This window comes from Periplaneta americana, chromosome 5, assembly GCF_040183065.1.
Source record: "Periplaneta americana isolate PAMFEO1 chromosome 5, P.americana_PAMFEO1_priV1, whole genome shotgun sequence".
Lineage (NCBI taxonomy): Eukaryota > Metazoa > Arthropoda > Insecta > Blattodea > Blattidae > Periplaneta > Periplaneta americana.
Genome location: NC_091121.1, coordinates 63,856,999 through 63,877,281, shown reverse-complemented (window position 1 = coordinate 63,877,281; position 20,283 = coordinate 63,856,999). Strand labels below are relative to the sequence as shown.

General features: G+C 35.8%; 1 protein-coding gene across 2 annotated transcripts in view; it reads left to right on the top strand.

Moving 5' to 3' along the window:
- Positions 1-6,481: 6,481 nt before the first annotated feature.
- Dab (DAB adaptor protein) overlaps positions 6,482-20,283 on the top strand; it is a 141,799-nt gene continuing 127,997 nt past the window's right edge. The window contains exon 1 of one of the 2 annotated variants that reach the window (XM_069825898.1): positions 6,482-6,798. In XM_069825898.1, the coding sequence (XP_069681999.1) occupies positions 6,600-6,798 (199 nt within the window). In that variant the 5' untranslated portion in view covers positions 6,482-6,599. The remainder of the gene's footprint in view (positions 6,799-20,283) is intronic. The other variant, XM_069825896.1, reaches the window with a different exon arrangement.

The following is a 20,283-nucleotide window of genomic DNA, read 5'->3' as shown; positions in this document are numbered from 1 at the left end:
GCCACAGGATCCTGTTCATTCAGTGAACTGGCACTTGCAAAAAAAAGTGAACGAATGGAACGAGTGGTATTTGTTAAAACTATTTACTTTTAATAGTACAGCACAAAAATTCCATGGTTTCGTTTTAATAGTATCGCACATTTCCATGGCTTTTTAAAAAGTATCGCGCATTTCCATGGTTTTATTTTAATAGTATCGCACATTTCCATGGTTTCATTTTAATAGTATCGCACATTTCCATGGTATTATTGTAACAGTATCCCATATTTCAATGGTTTCATTTTAATAGTATCCAACATTTCCATGGTTTTATTTTAACAGTATCGCACATTTCCATGGTTTCATTTTAATAGCATCGCACATTTCCATGGTTTCATTTTAATAGCATCGCACATTTCCATGGTTTCATTTTAATAGTATCGCACATTTCCATGGTTTTATTTTAATAGTATCGCACATTTCCATGGTTATATTGTAACAGTATCGCACATTTCCATGGTTTTATTTTAATAGTATCGCACATTTCCATGGTTTTATTTTAATAGTATCGCACATTTCCATGGTTTTAGTTTAACAGTATCGCACATTTCCATGGTTTCATTTTAATAGCATCGCACATTTCCATGGTTTCATTTTAATAGAATCGCACATTTCCATGGTTTTATTTTAATAGTATCGTACATTTCCATGGTTTTATTTTAATAGTATCGCACATTTCCATGATTTTAGTTTAACAGTATCGCACATTTCCATGGTTTCATTTTAATAGCATCTCACATTTCCATGGTTTCATTTTAATAATATCACACATTTCCATGGTTTCATTTTAATAGAATCGCACATTTCCATGGTTTTATTTTAATAGTATCGTACATTTCCTTGGTTTTATTTTAATAGTATCGCACATTTCCATGATTTTAGTTTAACAGTATCGCACATTTCCATGGTTTCATTTTAATAGCATCTCACATTTCCATGGTTTCATTTTAATAATATCACACATTTCCATGGTTTCATTTTAATAGAATCTCACATTTCCATGGTTTCATTTTAATAGTATCGCACATATCCATGGTTTCATTTTAATAGCATCTCACATTTCCATGGTTTCATTTTAATAGCATCTCACATTTCCATGGTTTCATTTTAATAGTATCGCACATTTCCATGGTTTTATTTTAATAGTATCGTACATTTCCATGGTTTTATTTTAATAGTATCGCACATTTCCATGATTTTAGTTTAACAGTATCGCACATTTCCATGGTCTCATTTTAATAGCATCTCACATTTCCATGGTTTCATTTTAATAGTATCACACATTTCCATGGTTTCATTTTAATAGTATCGTACATTTCCATGGTTTTATTTTAATAGTATCGCACATTTCCATGGTTTCATTTTAATAGTATCGCACATTTCCATGGTTTTATTTTAATAGTATCGTACATTTCAATGGTTTTTTTTATAGTATCGCACATTTCCATGGTTTTAGTTTAACAGTATCGCACATTTCCATGGTTTCATTTTAATAGCATCGCACATTTCCATGGTTTCATTTTAATAGTATCACACATTTCCATGGTTTCATTTTAATAGTATCGTACATTTCCATGGTTTTATTTTAATAGTATCGCACATTTCCATGGTTTCATTTTAATAGTATCGCACATTTCCATGGTTTTATTTTAATAGTATCGTACATTTCCATGGTTTTATTTTAATAGTATCGCACATTTCCATGGTTTTAGTTTAACAGTATCGCACATTTCCATGGTTTCATTTTAATAGCATCGCACATTTCCATGGTTTCATTTTAATAGAATCTCACATTTCCATGGCTTCATTTTAATAGTATCGCACATTTCCATGGTTTTTTTAATAATATCCACATTTCCATGGTTTTATTTTAATAGCATCGCACATTTCCATGGTTTTATTTTAATAGCATCGCACATTTCCATGGTTTTATTTTAATAGTATCGCAGATTTCCATGGTTTCATTGTAATAGTATCGCACATTTCCATGGTTTTATTGTGACAATATCGCGTATTTCAATGATTTTATTTTAATGACATCGTACATTTCCATGGATTCGTTTTTATATCATCGCACATTTCCATGGTTTTATTTTAATAGTAACACACATTACCATGGTTTCATTTTAATAGCATCGCACATTTCCATGGTTTTATTGTACACAGTATCGCGTATTTCAATGATTTTATTTTAATAATACCGCACATTTCCATGGTTTCATTTTAATATTCGTAGTATCGCACATTTCCATGGTTTCATTTTAATAGTATCGCGCATTTCCATGGTTTGATTTTAATAGTATCGCACATTTCCATGGTTTTATTGTAACAGTGTTGCACATTTCCATGGTTTCATTTTAATAGTATCGCACATTTCCATGGTTTCATTTTCATAGTATCGCACATTTCCATGGTTTTATTTTAATAGTATCGCACATTTCCATGGTTTTAGTTTAACAGTACCGCACATTTCCATGGTTTCATTTTAATAGTATCACACATTTCCATGGTTTCATTTTAATAGTATCGCACATTTCTATGGTTTTAGTTTAACAGTATCGCACATTTCCATGGTTTTATTTTAATAGTATCGTACATTTCCATGGTTTTATTTTAATAGTATCGCACATTTCTATGGTTTTAGTTTAACAGTATCGCACATTTCCATGGTTTCATTTTAATAGCATCTCACATTTCCATGGTTTCATTTAATAGAATTGCACATTTCCATGGCTTCGTTTTAATTGTATCGCACATTTCCATAGTTTCATTTTAATAGCATCGCACATTTCCATGGTTTCATTTTAATAGAATCGCACATTTCCATGGTTTCATTTTAATAGTATCGCACATTTTCATAATTTCATTTTAATAGCATCGCACATTTCTATGGTTTCATTTTAATAGAATCGCACATTTCCATGGTTTCATTTTAATAGCATCTCACATTTCCATGGTTTCATTTTAATAGCATCGCACATTTCAATGGTTTCATTTTAATAGAATCGCACATTTCCATGGTTTCATTTTAATAGTATCGCACATTTCCATGGTTTTATTTTAATAGTATCGTACATTTCCATGGTTTTATTTTAATAGTATCGCACATTTCCATGGTTTTAGTTTAACAGTATCGCACATTTCCATGGTTTCATTTTAATAGCATCTCACATTTCCATGGTTTCATTTTAATAGTATCACACATTTCCATGGTTTCATTTTAATAGTATCGCACATTTCCATGGTTTTAGTTTAACAGTATCGCACATTTCCATGGTTTTATTTTAATAGTATCGTACATTTCCATGGTTTTATTTTAATAGTATCGCACATTTCCATGGTTTTAGTTTAACAGTATCGCACATTTCCATGGTTTCATTTTAATAGCATCTCACATTTCCATGGTTTCATTTAATAGAATCGCACATTTCCATGGTTTCGTTTTAATTGTATCGCACATTTCCATAGTTTCATTTTAATAGCATCGCACATTTCCATGGTTTCATTTTAATAGAATCGCACATTTCCATGGTTTCATTTTAATAATATCGCACATTTCCATAATTTCATTTTAATAGCATCGCACATTTCTATGGTTTCATTTTAATAGAATCGCACATTTCCATGGTTTCATTTTAATAGCATAGCACATTTCTATGGTTTCATTTTAATAGAATCGCACATTTCCATGGTTTCATTTTAATAGTATCGCACATTTCCATAATTTCATTTTAATAGCATCGCACATTTCTATGGTTTCATTTTAATAGAATCGCACATTTCCATGGTTTCATTTTAATAGAATCGCACATTTCCGTTGTTTTATTTTAATAATACGGTATCGCATATTTCCATGGTTTCATTTCAAATTTATCGCACATTTCCATGGTTTTATTTTAATAGCATCTCACATTTTCAAGGTTTTAATTTATCAATATCGCACATTTTCATGGATTTATTTTAATGCCATCGCACATTTCAATGGTTTTATTTTAATAGTACGGTATGGCATATTTCCATGGTTTCATTTCAATGATATCGCACATTTCAATGGTTTTATTTTAATGCTATCGCACACTTCCGTGGTCTTGTTTTAATAGTATCGCACATTTTCATGATTTTATTTTAATGTTATAACTTAATTCCATGGTTTTATTTTAATAGTATCGCACACTTCAATAGTTTTATTTTAATGATATCGCAAATCTATGGTTTTATTTTAATAGTATCGCACATATCAATGGTTTTATTTTAATGCTATCGCACATTTACATGGTTTTATTTTAATGATATCGCACATTTCCAATTTTAGTTCAATGATATCGCACATTTCCATGGCTTTATTGTTATAGTATCGCATAATATTTCAATGATTTTATTTTAATATCATAGCACATTTCCATGGATTAATTTTTGTAATCACACATTTCCATGGATTTGCTCCTTTTATTCAATATTGACTCCATTTCTCTAATTATTTTAACAAGGTTGCATATTATGATGTTGCAATGTGGAAATGGAACAATCGAAAAATTTCTTCCAAATCGTCCTTTTACCTTTTCGCAATCACTCTTTTTCAGATAAATCTATACTATGAAAATTCTTTGCTCTAATGCAAATTTCTGTGGTAGCATATAAACATTTTGCTAACACAATCAGGAAGAATAACATGCAATCTATCGTTAACACAACCACTTCAAAATCTAAAAACTTCACTAACACAATCAGAAGAATAACACGCAGTCTAACGTCAAGACAACCAATCCTACAGAAAGACAACTAGATTGCCGAGAGTGGCGGAGACAGTTTACCGCGTGTTTTATGGCCTTCGTGCCGGTTGTGCGCCGCCCAGTATACCTATATAATGTATCCCATTCAGAGAAAGTTGGTTTCTTTTCCAATACTATTATAATATTTGTATAAACTATATACCGGTACCATATTGATTACTCATTTTATTTATTCATGCAGTCAATTTATTTGATAAGTAAGTGGTGATTTTATTGCTTATTCGTATTTGCGAGTCATTCTGGAGAAATTAACCATTTCGAAAACTTGGAACAACTGAATCACACAATTTTCTTCCTCTACACTGATTCAACAATTTGAACATTATTTTCTTTATATACTGGTATTATAAACTACGAGCGACATGCTACGTAGAACTTTGATATGAAAACTAACCGTTACAAATAAATTGTTGCTCCTATGAGGCCTAATAATAATGAAATTTAGCTACACTTCATGAGTTCAGTATTGTGTGAACTGATTGACTGACTGCATCGTGATACATTACTAAGAATATTATTTCATGAAATTTGGAAAGTTTGCTATGGCTTAAACGTGAAGAAAAATAAGTATAATATAGGCTATTTACTGTATTTTAAATACTTTGAGATACTTTGTACAACAATATTCAATAATTATATTCAATATTAGCCGCCACTGTGGTCTAAAGGCTAGAGCGCTGGACTTATTCTGTGGACCCGGATTCTATCCCCGGTGTACCTCTAATTTAGACTATAATCTACGTTGGGCAAGCCCATGGCCCAGCTAACATACGGGTTTTCTCCGGGAGCTCCGGTTCCCCTGTGGCATCCCATCAAATCTCCATCATCATCTCATCTCACCGTTGGTATAGCGTAGACCAGCCTCCTATGGCGCACCTTAGGCAACGACATTGTCGGTAAATTGGTCTACACAACTGGCTTCATATGGTGAATGACAAATATTCAAGCACCCAATTCAATTGAGGGGGTCAGAAGCAAAGGGGTACAAGTCACATTTCTAAGCACGAGTTAAGTGCATCCAGGGCAAGCTAAAACATTTAAAATTTTAGTGACAAACCACACCACACACTAAAATTGAAATAAAAAATGTCACGGAATTTACGATATCTTAAGTACTTTTAACCACATTTTCTCACAAATAACTTAAGTGCACTTATACCTCTTTGCTTCTGACTCCCTCAATTATGAGCAATAATTTAAAAAAAATGGCAAAACGTGTTTGGAAGTGGTTGCAAGCTTCCAACTACTAATTTGGCCGATATGTCGGTAGATATTCATAGTTATTTTCAGTCTCCCTTCGTCAAGTTAGGACCAACATTATGAGTCACATCACATATCGTCAAACATCAGTTTGACGCAGCGTCAAGTAAGTCAAGAACGAGACGACTTGGCGCCGCGCCGACGGCATTGGCGTACTGCGAAGGGGAACAGGAGAACCACGAGAAGATGCTCCCGCTCAGCTCGGATCAGCTGCTCCACACGTCAAGAGCCGAAACAAAGGAAATGGACGCTGCGAGGAGAGAACACGCATTTCAGGGAAAACAAGAGAACCTCGTCACCACTGCACACCCAGCCCCTAAACAACAACAAAACAACAGCCACACGTATAGGAGGTTAAAAATAAATGACCTTAATGTTTACATGTTAAAACTTCGAGTGTCAGACGTTGGCAGCACTGCGTGGCCGGCATTTGTTTCATCCTGTGCACAAAGCGAAGGTCGCGCCGCAGCGCAGACAGTGCGAGCAGTGTTGTGACAAGTGCGGGAAGACATGGCCGCTGCCAGCGAGCAACAGAACTCCGAAGACAGGAGCAGCGAGACTTCGGGGGATGCTGGCGACGCCACACCAGTGACGGAGGGCAGCTTCCCCATCGGCGGGGGCGGCATCAAGGACGTCAAGGAGGCTCCGAGGAAGCTGCACCTCAAGATGAGCTTCAGAACTCTGTCTTCACCCAAGAAAGTTGACAAAGGTAGGCTTCAACACTTGAGCATCGTTCAGGGGTGTGCACGCTGCCGCCACATGTGACGCGTGTTGGATCTGTCACCGTAATGGGCGTGCCTCGATGCGTGCAGCAGCCAGTGAGTGTCACATTCAATCATTCGAGTGCTCTCATCCGCTGCACAGACCCAGTGGAGCCGCGTTCGATTCCCGACAGGAAGTCAGACTATGTACCCTTCATAAGGATGGAATTTGTGTCTGTCTTTTGCTGATTTTTTTAATTGGTTATTTTACGTCGCTTTATCAACTGCTATGGTTATCTAACGTCTAAGTGAGATGAAGGTGATAATGCCGACGAAATGAGTCCAGGGTTCAGCGCCAAAGTTACCCAGCATTTGCTGTTAATGGGTTGAGGGAAACTCCGGGAAAAACTTCAACCAGGTAACTTGCCCAACGAGGATTTGAACCCGGGCCCGCTCGATCCACGGTCAGGCATGCCAACCGGTACTCGACAGCGGTTGATTCAAAGTGGTGTTCTTGCGCTATGCCAATCACATGACTTGTGAATGTCTAGTTTTCGTGAAGAACAAGAACAAATATGGCAAAAAGTGTTGTAGTAGTAGTAGTAGTAGTAGTAGTAGTAGTAGTAGTAGTAGTAGTAGTAGTAGTAGTAGTAGCAGCAGCAGCAGCAGCAGCAGCAGCAGTAGTAATAACAATAATCAAGGTGATATTTATAGCGGGAAGGAATGAAGAAGATTTTCTTGCCACCACGAAAGCATTTCTCCCTCTGCTCATACACAATTGTTGCAGTCATTTACTACAACTTTTCGGTCTTTATATAGGCCTAACTGTTGTTAGTTTCTGCGGAATACCATCATAGTCATTCCTAACTCTACAAGCCTATAAGCGTCCTGGTCTTCTTCAGGTGTGTTTTTCAGTGTTCTTCATTGTCAATCTCCTCCAATTACTTTCCCCAGTATTTTAATATTTATATCCACACCACCTTTCGATCTTAATTTTGGTCTTCCCCTTCGTCTAGTTCCCTCTGATTGTAATATAAACAGCCTAACTAATTCTGCAGAATACAGGCTTCTGCACGCAGGGGTGAATTTCAGTTAATATTCATATATGTGTATTTTTCTTTAAAAATTTCACGTACTTATCTAATCCTGAGAATTTAACAATGAAGTTGCTGTCCTTGTTTTGCCCTAATTACCGGTAATATAGTGTTTTAATGATTTTGAATAAAGTTTTCGATGAAGGACAGAAAGAGAGAAAATGGGACGGAGGGAGAAAGACAGAAAAAATACTGTACCACCCTTCCCTTGGGAAAATAAATCGCATACTGATGATGATGATGATGATGATGATGATGATGATGATCAGTAATCATCAGTGATTCGTTATTCTAACAAAGTGCGCAAGTTTGTCATCTCAACATAAGCGAACAACGGAAGAAATGTCACCTGTCAACTTAACCGTAACTACCTACCTATAGTGAATTAACCACGAAGATTGGAAAATGAAGGATGATATTGGAGATAATATAGTGATACTAATGGCGCGTCCTCAGGTTGCGGATAGAGGAGACGGCCTCCAGATATGGAGGGTAGCTGCGAATATATTGAATAAGCAGTCGTGGACAGCCGATAAGGGGTGGTCCTCCAGCTTGGGGGTTGGGCGAAGGGCTAACAACCCATCACCGTAAAAAACAGCTTGTTACGAATTCCTACAGTAAGCCTCGGAATAGGACTGATTCTCTGGCACGACCACAGCAAAGGAATAAGGTTTTGAGATTTGGCACTTGGAACGTAACTAGTCTTTATAGAACAGGAGGGGTAACATTAGTAGCAAAAGAACTAGCTAGATATAGAATAGACTTTGTGGGAGTACAAGAGGTTAGGTTAGATGGGAATGGCATATCACAAATAGGAGATTACTTGTTGTATTATGGGGAAGGAAACAATAATCACCAATTAGGAACAGGATTCTTTGTACATAAAAGAATAAAATCAGCAGTAAAAAAGGTCGAATTTATCAGTGACAGGTTATCATATTTAGTACTTAAGGGTAGATGGTGCGACATCATAGTTATAAATGCTCACGCCCCTACAGAAGAGAAAGACGACTATATAAAGGATAGCTTCTATGAGGAATTGGAACATACTTTTGATCAGTTCCCTAGATATCATATGAAAATTTTATTGGGGGATTTCAACGCTAAAGTAGGACGGGAGGATATTTTTAGACCAACTATTGGAAAAGAGAGCCTACACGCAATTAGTAGTGACAATGGAGTTAGATTAGTCAACTTTGCCACATCGAAAAATTTAATTGTCAAAAGTACAACATTCCCCCATAAGGATATACATAAATATACTTGGACTTCTCCAGATGGATTGACACACAACCAAATAGATCACGTCTTGATAGATAAACGGAGACATACTAGTATAGTAGATATTCGAACTTTCAGAGGTGCAGACTGTAATTCTGACCATTATTTGGTGATTGGAGAATTAAGAGAAAGATTATCAGTAGCCAAGCGAGTAGAGCAACAAGTTAATATTACTAAATTCAATATTTTGAAATTAAAGGACGAGGAAGCTAAGCAAAATTATCAGGTCGAAATTTCGAATAGGTTTGCCACTTTAGAAAGTTCCGACGAAGTTGAGAAAGAATTAGATGTTAATAGCGTGTGGGAAAATATCAGAGATAGTATCAAAATTGCAGCTGAGCAGAGCATAGGTTATTATGAAACTAAGAAAAAGAAACCGTGGTTTGATGAAGATTGTTGCATGGTAGTAGAAAGAAGGAAACAGGCAAAATTGAAATTCTTACAGGATCCAGTTGAGGAGAATAGAGATAATTATTTCAATGAAAGACGGGAAGCAAGTCGTACACTTAGGAATAAAAAGAGAGGTTACTTGAAGGAAAAACTGAATGAGGTAGAAACAAATAGTAAGAATAAAAACATTCGAGATTTATATAAGGGTATAAAGGAATTTAAGAACGGATATCAGTCAAGGGTAAACGTGATCAAGGATGAGAATGGTGACTTGCTTGCAGACTCTTCATCAATCCTAAACAGATGGAAAAACTATTTTGCGCAACTACTAAATGTACATAGGCCAAATAGAAATGATCGGGACGATATTGAAATACAAACTGCTGAGCCATTTATACCCGAACCCACGATTTCAGAAGTCGAAATTGCGATAGAAAATCTGAAAAAGTACAAGTCTCCAGGTATCGATCAAATTCCAGCAGAATTAATACAAGAGGGTGGAAGTGCATTATATAGCGAAATTTATAAACTTGTACTTGCTATTTGGGAAAAGGAAATTGTACCAGAACAATGGAAGGAGTCCATAATTGTACCTATTTTTAAAAAGGGGGACAAAACGAACTGTGGTAACTTTCGAGGAATATCACTTTTGTTGACGTCGTACAAAATTTTGTCCAATATTCTTTTGAGGAGATTAACTCCGTACGTAGATGAAATTATTGGGGATCATCAGTGCGGTTTTCGGCGTAATAGATCGACTATTGATCAGATTTTTTGTATTCGGCAGATAATGGAGAAAAAATGGGAGTATAAGGGTACAGTACATCAGTTATTCATAGATTTCAAAAAGGCATATGACTCGGTTAAGAGGGAAGTATTATATGATATTCTTATTGAATTTGGTATTCCCAAGAAACTAGTTCGATTAATTAAAATGTGTCTCAGTGAAACATACAGCAGAGTCCGTATAGGTCAGTTTCTATCTGATCCTTTTCCAATTCACTGCGGGCTAAAGCAGGGAGATGCACTATCACCTTTACTTTTTAACTTCGCTTTAGAATATGCCATTAGGAAAGTTCAGGATAACAGGCAGGGTTTGGAATTGAACGGGCTACATCAGCTTCTTGTCTATGCAGATGACGTGAATATGTTAGGAGAAAATACACAAACGGTTAGGGAAAACACGGAAATTTTACTTGAAGCAAGTAAAGCGATCGGTTTGGAAGTAAATCCCGAAAAGACAAAGTATATGATTATGTCTCGTGACGGGAATATTGTACGAAATGGAAATATAAATATTGGAGATTTATCCTTCGAAGAGGTGGAAAAATTCAAATATCTTGGAGCAACAGTAACAAATGTAAATGACACTCGGGAGGAAATTAAACGCAGAATAAATATGGGAAATGCCTGTTATTATTCGGTTGAGAAGCTCTTATCATCCAGTCTGCTGTCCAAAAATCTGAAAGTTAGAATTTATAAAACAGTTATATTACCGGTTGTTCTATATGGCTGTGAAACTTGGACTCTCACTCTGAGAGAGGAACATAGGTTAAGGGTGTTTGAGAATAAGGTGCTTAGGAAAATATTTGGGGCTAAGCGGGATGAAGTTACAGGAAAATGGAGAAAGTTACACAACACAGAACTGCACGCATTGTATTCTTCACCTGACATAATTAGGAACTTGAAATCCAGACGTTTGAGATGGGCAGGGCATGTAGCACGTATGGGCGAATCCAGAAATGCATATAGAGTGTTAGTTGGGAGACCGGAGGGAAAAAGACCTTTAGGGAGGCCGAGACGTAGATGGGAGGATAATATTAAAATGGATTTGAGGGAGGTGGGGTATGATGATAGAGACTGGATTAATCTTGCACAGGATAGGGACCGCTGGCGGGCTTATGTGAGGGCGGCAATGAACCTTCGGGTTCCTTAAAAGCCATTTGTAAGTAAGTAACTAATAATAATAACAATAATGCTCGTCAAACCGATACCGGTAACTAATTATGGCTGCTCCGAAATCAGCTTCCTACCACTCATGTTGTAAAATTCCACCTATTTCCCGTTACACTCCTATGCACTTAGCTTTATCTATTGCTTCTCACTACCAAATTGCCTTTGTAATGCTGGCTACCGCGACAATATTACGAGTAGTACCAGATATTATTTCTTTCACATAGTAACCACCTCATCCGATTTTTAGCAGCCATAATTAGTTAATGGTTTTGGTGAAAATAATAATAATAGACTAATAATTATATAATAATAATAATAATAATTATTATTATTATTATTATTATTATTATTATTATTATTATTATTATTATATCAAATAGTGCACAAGGATTAGGAGCTGTCAAAATTGTTCAAGTCACATTTCTCGTGGTGTTCAACTGTTTCTTTCCGATAACTATTTTGTTTATTATTATTATTAATTTCGGAAGACGATCGTTTGTGGTTCTTTTAAACTTCTTTGTATTCGAGTTTTTAGACTGTACATATTTAAAGATAGATTTTGAGTATTCCACTGTGTATAATGATATTATTATTATTATTATTATTATTATTATTATTATTATTATTTTATTCGCAGTCCACCGCTGTGCAGTAACGGTTAACATGCCTGGCCGTGAAACGAGCGGGCCTGAGTTCATGGTTGGGACAAGTTACTTGGTTGAGGTTTTTCTGAGTTTTTTCCTCAATCCACTAAGAGCAAATGTTGGGTAACTTTCGGCGCTGACTCTGGACTCTTTACGCTGGCATTATCACCTTTTTTTCACTCAGACGCTAGATAACCATCGCATTTGATCAAGTGTTGTAGTAAAATAAACCAATGAAAAAAATTATTCGCTAATCTATCAAAGGTACGAAAAGTCTGCCTTAACCTCAACGTAGGTTAAGTGGATAGTATAAGACTAGCAAATTGTCAAAGTCAATTTCTTTTCTTTTTTATGTATTCCCTTAGCATATAGTTCAACTTTACAGAAAGCATGCAACATAAAACAATTCTAAAATAGAAAATCCTATAGACAAAAAAATGCATTTATTACTTTATTAACCATATTAGATCCTAATTCTAAAATATTTAGTTCTTTACGAATTACACATTTTCTTTCATGCCCAGAATGGTAATTGTTTATTGTTTATTGTTAGTAAAATAACATGTACAAAAATACAGTCTTAATTCTTCCCCGAAGGAGTAAAAACTCGTACTCAAAGAGTTATCTAAACACATACTTAACACAAACAAAGATAATTATTTGACACAAAGTGGGTCAAGGAAAAAAAATATTGGAATAAATTAACTTTAAAAAATACAATTTCAATTTTAACACTTTAACTCATACAAATACATACACATATTAAATCAATATATATTATTTAAAAATTAAATTCCTAACGCTATTTTTTAAATTTCTGATACTAAAATTTTCCACATTTGGGTGTTTTTCAATTATTTTATTATATAACCTTGGACCAAAGTAGGTACCATGGCTAAGAGCTGTGCTTGTGAAACACTTTGGTTCCTCTAGTCGTATAAAATCGCATCTTTTAGTTCCATATTTATGATGATACAATTTGAATTTATTGCGATTTTTATACAATGATAATAACATCATTTATACCTAAGACATCCTCGTCTGTCAGCTGAAGGCTCTCAGAGAAGTGCTAAGGACTATTTCAGGCGTAGTCTCCAAGATTTATGGTGGGGAAAAATGATCCCGTGGCTCTGATATCATTCCATTAGCGCTATCATATTACAAAAACAATAACACTCGAGAACATACAGTACATAAGCCTAATGCTTTTACGGAAATGAATTTCCTACTGGTATTGCACTCTGATTAAAGTTAATTTTGGCTTCCGCAATGATGTAAAATAAAACAAAGCTTACAGAATAAGTATGAATGGAAGTGGAACTAGTGGCTGTTGTATGGCCCGAGTGTGACGTACTGACGACCTGACAACTGGGCTCTTGGCCTCGAACTGCGTGATCACACATCTCTGTCATGCGATGACTGAGGCTGGAAGTTCTCCAGAAATATTCTGTCATGTTAGCCAACAATCATTTTAATGCGATTCTTCTTCTGCTACTACAAATTCTACATAATATATAGTTATTTTTTGCTTAAGCGGCAGAATATGTGCCTACAAATGCAACCGTTCAGACTTCAAATGTTGGTAATGCATATCTGAATATTTTCTTACCTCTTTTTGTTATTTTAAAGCCGTGAATTTGTGCCATGCTGTCCATATATCTGTAACCAAGAAAAACTATGTTACTTGTGATTGCTTAACGTACATTCAAGGTCCTCATGCTTCTGTGGTGGTGGTGATACTGGTAATAGTGATAACAACAGTAGTAGTAGTAGTAGTAGTAGTAGTAGTAGTAGTAGTAGTAGTAGTAGTAGTAGTAGTAGTAGTAACGGTGGTGATTGTAGTAATAATAGTAGTAGTGTTAATGTTGGTGGTAGTAGTGATGGTAGTAATATTAAAATTGTTGGTAGTATAACAGTAATAGGGTTGTAGTAAGTGTTGGTAGTAGTGGTGGTATTATATTGTATTTATTAACATGTCATGGTATTCATACATTGCTTCACAACTAGAATATGAAACAAGTCAGAAAAATTAATACTACTAAAAAATCGTAATTTATAGTCACAGTCTAGTTGAAATATATACAGAAGAGGCTTACAATACAGGGTGTATCTAAATTGGTGTCAAATATTTCGGGGACGTGTTCCTAATATCAAAACAATTTAAAAAGTTAATAAGAACATGGGTCTGAAAACCATTCGTTAGGGAGTTATTAAAGGATTTGTCCCTTCATTGACCCCTGATTGTTTGATGGTTTTGTGTTTGTTTGTATTTTGTAGAGCAAAGAAATCAGAAGAAAATGTATTCTGTGAGTGAACAGAACGAAATGATTTGCATCATTTAATTGATGATGTGCTTCTGGACGTCATCCAACGAATGTGTCTTAACACGATGCTGCTCCAGCTCATTTCATTCTGATAGTTCGTAATTTTTTTAATAATCAATTTCCCCAAAGATGGATTGGTCGAAGGAGATTCATTACATGGCCTGCTCGATCGCCTGATTTGAATCCAATGGATTTCTTCGTCTGGGGACATTTAAAGTCCCTTGTTTATGCGACTCTGTACTTAATGTTGATATTCTGAGAGCGTATCCAAATGGATTTCACGAAATACGAAACACTCCAGGAATTTTCAACAGAGTACCTACGCCAGAGCATGTAATGCAGGTTTAGGGGATACATCGAATCAAGAGGAAGCCACTTCGAGCAATTTTTGTAACATTAAATTTTGTCATGTAACTCTGAAATAAATTATTTTGAGACCAATGTTCATATGAACCTTTTGTAATGTTTTTGTGTTACGAACACGTCCCCGAAATATTTGACATCAATTTAGATACACCCTGTATAGCCTACTAGAACAACACAAAGGTTTAGTATTAATTTTATGAAGCGTTGTTGAATGTCATGAATTCACCTACAGAATAGAAGGCGTGAGAAATTAGGTATTTCTTTAATTTGGTCCTAAATAATCTTATGTTTTGAATTTCATTTTTATATCGATAGGGAGGCTATTAAAAATTTTTACTGCCAAATAACGCACTCCTTTTTGATAGCACGATAGACTTGCCGATGGAGTATGAAAGTCATTTTCTGACGCGTATGTGTGTATTTATTTACACTGCAAGTGGGCAAGCACCCGGTGGCAGTGGTATACACAATATAAACAATACACAATAAAATGATAAACAATACACAATAAAATCATAAACAATACACAATAAAATGCTATGAACTGTTGAATTAGTTACAAAGTTTTCACGATTACATACGAGGAAAATTATTAATGAAAAAATATATTGACAAGCCATGGGCATTATTTGTAGTTTTTTTTTTAAATAGTCCTACACGATTCCCTAGATTTGGCACCTACTATTATTCCTAATTACTCTTTTTTTGTAGTAGGAAGATACTGTTACTATCTGTGGAATTTCTGGTAGTAGTATAGTAAGTGTTAATGGTGGTTAGTAGTACCAAATTATTTATTTATTTATTTATTTATTTATTTATTTATTTATTTTTATTTATTTATTTATTTATTTATTTTAACTTGTACTTAAAATGTTTAAGTCCATCCAATGTTTTACAAAGTTTGACGCCACTGGTGGTGGTTATAGTCTTAGCAATAGAATTAGTGGTGGTGAGTGGTAGTAGGTAGTATAGGTCTCGCAAGCAGGGAGTACCGATGGAAGGAATGTAATAATGCGATAAGGAAGAGACGTCAAGAGTACAGTCGAAAGAGAAATGACATCGATAGAATCAATCTTGCGTTGTGATAGTTACATTACGACTTTAGTTTGTTCTATTTCATGTGAATACGTGTCTTGTATGGTTATTTCATTCGTAAACATATGTTGAGCGTTTAATTAGCTTCGAATTTTTCTCTTGCTACGTTCTTTATTTCCACAGCGATATCCTCATTTGTTTATCTTCTTAGAAGAGACAGTACTTCCATCGGCTCGCACCTCTCGCCCTTCGGCGTGCCTACATACACACTTCAAAACAGACAGCAACGCCACCATTGCTTTTCGGTAATCGTTCCTTGCGCGAGCTATAGCAGTATGATTGATAATGATGGCAGTAGTAGTATTGGTGGTATTGTAATAGTAGTGGTTGTGGTAATAGTTTATTTTATTAGTCGATTATGTAACGACGCAGTATCATCTACTACGTTATTTCTCTTCGGATAATAATGAGACGATATTTGGTGAAATGATGCCAAGGATTTGCCATATGATTAAGCCTACATGCAGTGGTGTATTTGTAAACAGAAAAGTGCCCTTTCTATGGAATTTCCGTAATACCGGCAGTAAATTGTTTTCGACATCGCTATCATTATCATCGTCGTCGTCATCGTCATCATCATCACGATTTTCGCTGGAATGCTTACGGAATGTCAGACAAACTACTCAAAACTTGCTTTACAGGAGCTTCTACCTGAAAGCCAGATTTGCATAATATATTCGTTACTGGAGGTACGTTAACAGGAAGCCACAATTTAAGTCACACAGAATTTCTGTGCACTCAAAGTTGGGTTCTGGCGTCTTGTCAGCCCATTTGAGTTGTGTGGATATAAAGGAAAAATTGTGACGGTGTCGTGTATAGTTCCTGGGATTGCTCAGTCGGTAGAGCATTCATGCGCTAAGCGAAGGGTCCCGGGATCGATACCCGGTCCCGGAACAATTTTTCCTTGAAATTATTCAAACTTTGTTTGAAATATCTCAAAGAATAACCCTCTGAAATTAATGACATTACTTACGGTTCACTCTACATATTAACAACAAAATTAGCAACAGATACTATATTAAGACTCAATTCTGTAACTTTATGATTAAGAATTTCAATTTTAGTAGGCTATTTTACGACGCTTTATTAACAGCTTAGATTATTTAGCGTGAAATGAGTCCGGGGTCCAGCACCGAAAGTTACCTAGCATTTGTTCATATTGGGTTGAGGGAAAACCCCGGAAAAAAACCTCAACAAGGTAACTTGCCCTGACCGGGAATCGAACCCGGGTCACCTGGTTTCGCGGCCAGACGCACTAACCGTTACTCCACAGGTGTGGACTATGATTAAAATCAATTGAATTTTAAATAAAATTCAAATATTCCAGCAACCAAAATGAATTTCAAAAGTTAACAGCGCAGATATTTATTTTGTTTCCTATATTAAATAATGTAGAACATTATATGCAGTAACATAACTGAAGTTGAATTTCCGTTTCACAGAATCCTTTCATTTTTCCTATTAGTGTATGTAGGCTGAATATTAACGGTAGACGTAAAAAAATCACTCAATCGTAAAGGATTCGACTTGTCGCTTCAGCAATGTTTCTCCTTTTTTCTGCTGTTCTTTTAAATTTGTCATAGCATTTCATTTTGAGCATGTCTTTGATGTGTTTTCATGTCGGGTCTTCCTGATCCTTTCTTGCCAAGTATTTTCTCGTCCCATAATGTTAACTAAGCACAAATTGTCTTATTGTATACCCAATTAATTTTTTTTATCTTTCTGATTCCATGGTTGTTTTTGACTAGGGACTATAATGTGGTGTTCCGGTGTTTCAAGTTGTCTTCAACATTGCAGCTTCACTACCATTAATGTCGTTCCCACCATGCCAGTAATTGCTGTCGTAGTCCATTTCAATAGTCTGTGTTCTCTGTACTGCACTGACACTGATAGCTCTGCCACTCATTATCAGACAGTTAAGACTCATCCATATTCTATGGTCACACTCCTTCCGCGACTGAGGAAAGAATGCGAGAATGAAAGAAGCACACAAATATTAAAATAAAACAAAGAGGTAAAGGTATAGGCCCAAATACGAAAAGAATTTCGGACCCAGACTATGAAAGAAGTTAAAAAAGAAAAAGTAAAAAATAAGAAAAAGGGAGAAATGAAGAGAGAAAGAAATAAAGGTGAAACAGAAAGAAAAAAAGTTGGCAGCGTAGTACATGCAGTCCCCCCCCCCCTTTTCTTTTTACGAATGGCGGGTACTTGACTTTCCGTCATTCACCCATATGAAACCAGTCATTGCCCAGTCTACGCTACATCCGCGATGGGATGAAACGATGATGGAGGTTTGTTGGGATGCCACAAGGGAACCGGAGCTACCGAAGAAAACCCCTGTATTACCTGGAGCACGAGCCACCCACCCACCCATCCATCCATCCATCCACCCATCCTCTCAAGTTTCCGTAGTCGTTTAATATTCTTAGATGATGTTAGGAAGATTGTTAAAACAATTTTATGAAACCTAAAGTGCGTTTTAACACTCTAACCACTATTTCTAAAAATTCCAACAGAACGTCTGGTGGATATTTTCTCGTTGATCGTCGCCTTGAGTAGAGCGAAGAAGATATTCTACTTTTTGAAGTAGTTTTACAACTCCGGTAAATGATGAAAATGTCAAGTTAAGGTTTTGATAAATTCTTTGTAATGAATTAATTGTTTTGACGAAAGTATCTTCTACTGCATCGTAGTTGTCTCTTTCTTTTGAATATGCGTAGTTTGAGGACAATTTTTTTTTATCATGTCTGAATTGTGGGCCCAACACAAGTTATAAATCGAAGCTACACAGGAGATCGAACCCGGTCCAAAGGATTATAAGTCCAGCGCTCTAGCCACTAGATCACCGGCCGCTTACATGCAAAAATTACGACAAATCTTCAGCGTTGCGAGGAATTCACAGTCGAGACTTCGAATCCTGCTCTGAGTTTGGTTGTCTGTCCGCTGTTACCGCGATCTCGGTGTCGAAATGAACCGAAATATGAATAGAGTAAAACCGTTGAATTGTACAAGATGGGGCATTTAAGGGAACTATTTCCAAAAGGAAACAAAATCTTTTAAAGTGAATCAAACCTGTATTTAATCAACTCAACATTTTATTTAAATTTTAGGATTTGTTGCTATTTACATAATTGAAATAACAGCCATGATAGCTCAGTGGCGCGTTGGGCTTTATAACCCAGGGGGTCCGAGTTCAAATTCCTGAATTTATAACTTGTATTCGGCAAGCCCATGGTTCAGGCAACACAGGGGTTTTCTCCTGGTAGTTAGGTTCCCCTGTGACATTCCAAAATGCTCCACCGTCATGATTCATTACATGTAGATCCACCGCCTGTGGTGCACTCTGGACAGTCTCTGGCGAACTAAGTGGTCTACGCTTCTCGGCACTAGTGACATCTATGAGCCTGCTCGTAGAGTTTGGGCGAACAACGACAAGTTAAGAGCCCTGCCACTTGCAAAAAAAAAAAAAACACACGCACACAATTGAAGATACCCTATATTTTAAAAACTACATAACCTACTTCAGGTGAGCTCAACCTGTTGCAATGCACTGCTGCGGTTGCTCACGTAAATTCGCCATGGCACGAACTAGTAACTCCGAACCAGTATTGCCAACTTTACACCGAATCTTGTTCTTTAACGCTTCAGTATTACTCAGTATATAAGAGAATACTCTATGTTCTATCTTTCAAATATCCCCATAAGAAAAAATCAGGAGCTATTAACTCGAGTGAACGCGAATGATAAGCAGTGTCAAAAAATCAGGAAATTATGTGCCAAGGGAAGAATCTGAGCGAAGTCTGCATGCTGCGATGAGCTGCAGAACAAGTTGCCACATGCTGTTGAAACCACAGGTTTTCCGACTGATTTAACAGATCTTAAAATGTGGGAATGAAGCAATTCTCCACCATTTGTGAATATCATTCTGCATTGTTACTGCTTTAGCATTAGGAAAAAGTACGGCCCAACGATACCGAAAGCTCCTAAACCATACCATACATTTTCCACTATGTAGACTCTAATTTAGGCATATTGTTTTTCATTAATGTTTCGTGTGTTTTCAGCTGATCAGTATCTGTGGTTTTCTGTTTCTTAAAGAAACTTAACAGAATAAAAATTGTCTTCATAACTCCTTTAAAAGTTTGTTAAACTCTGGACAATTGTGTCACACACATTTGTATTTTATTTATGTAATTTTATTATGTCCTGAATCCTAGAATTTATAACGAATTAATAAATAAGTACTCTCATCTATTTCATTGAAACAGTTTTAAATTTAAAAATGCATGTAAGTCCTTGGTGCATATTAATTTTTAAGACATTATTGTAATTTATCTACAGTA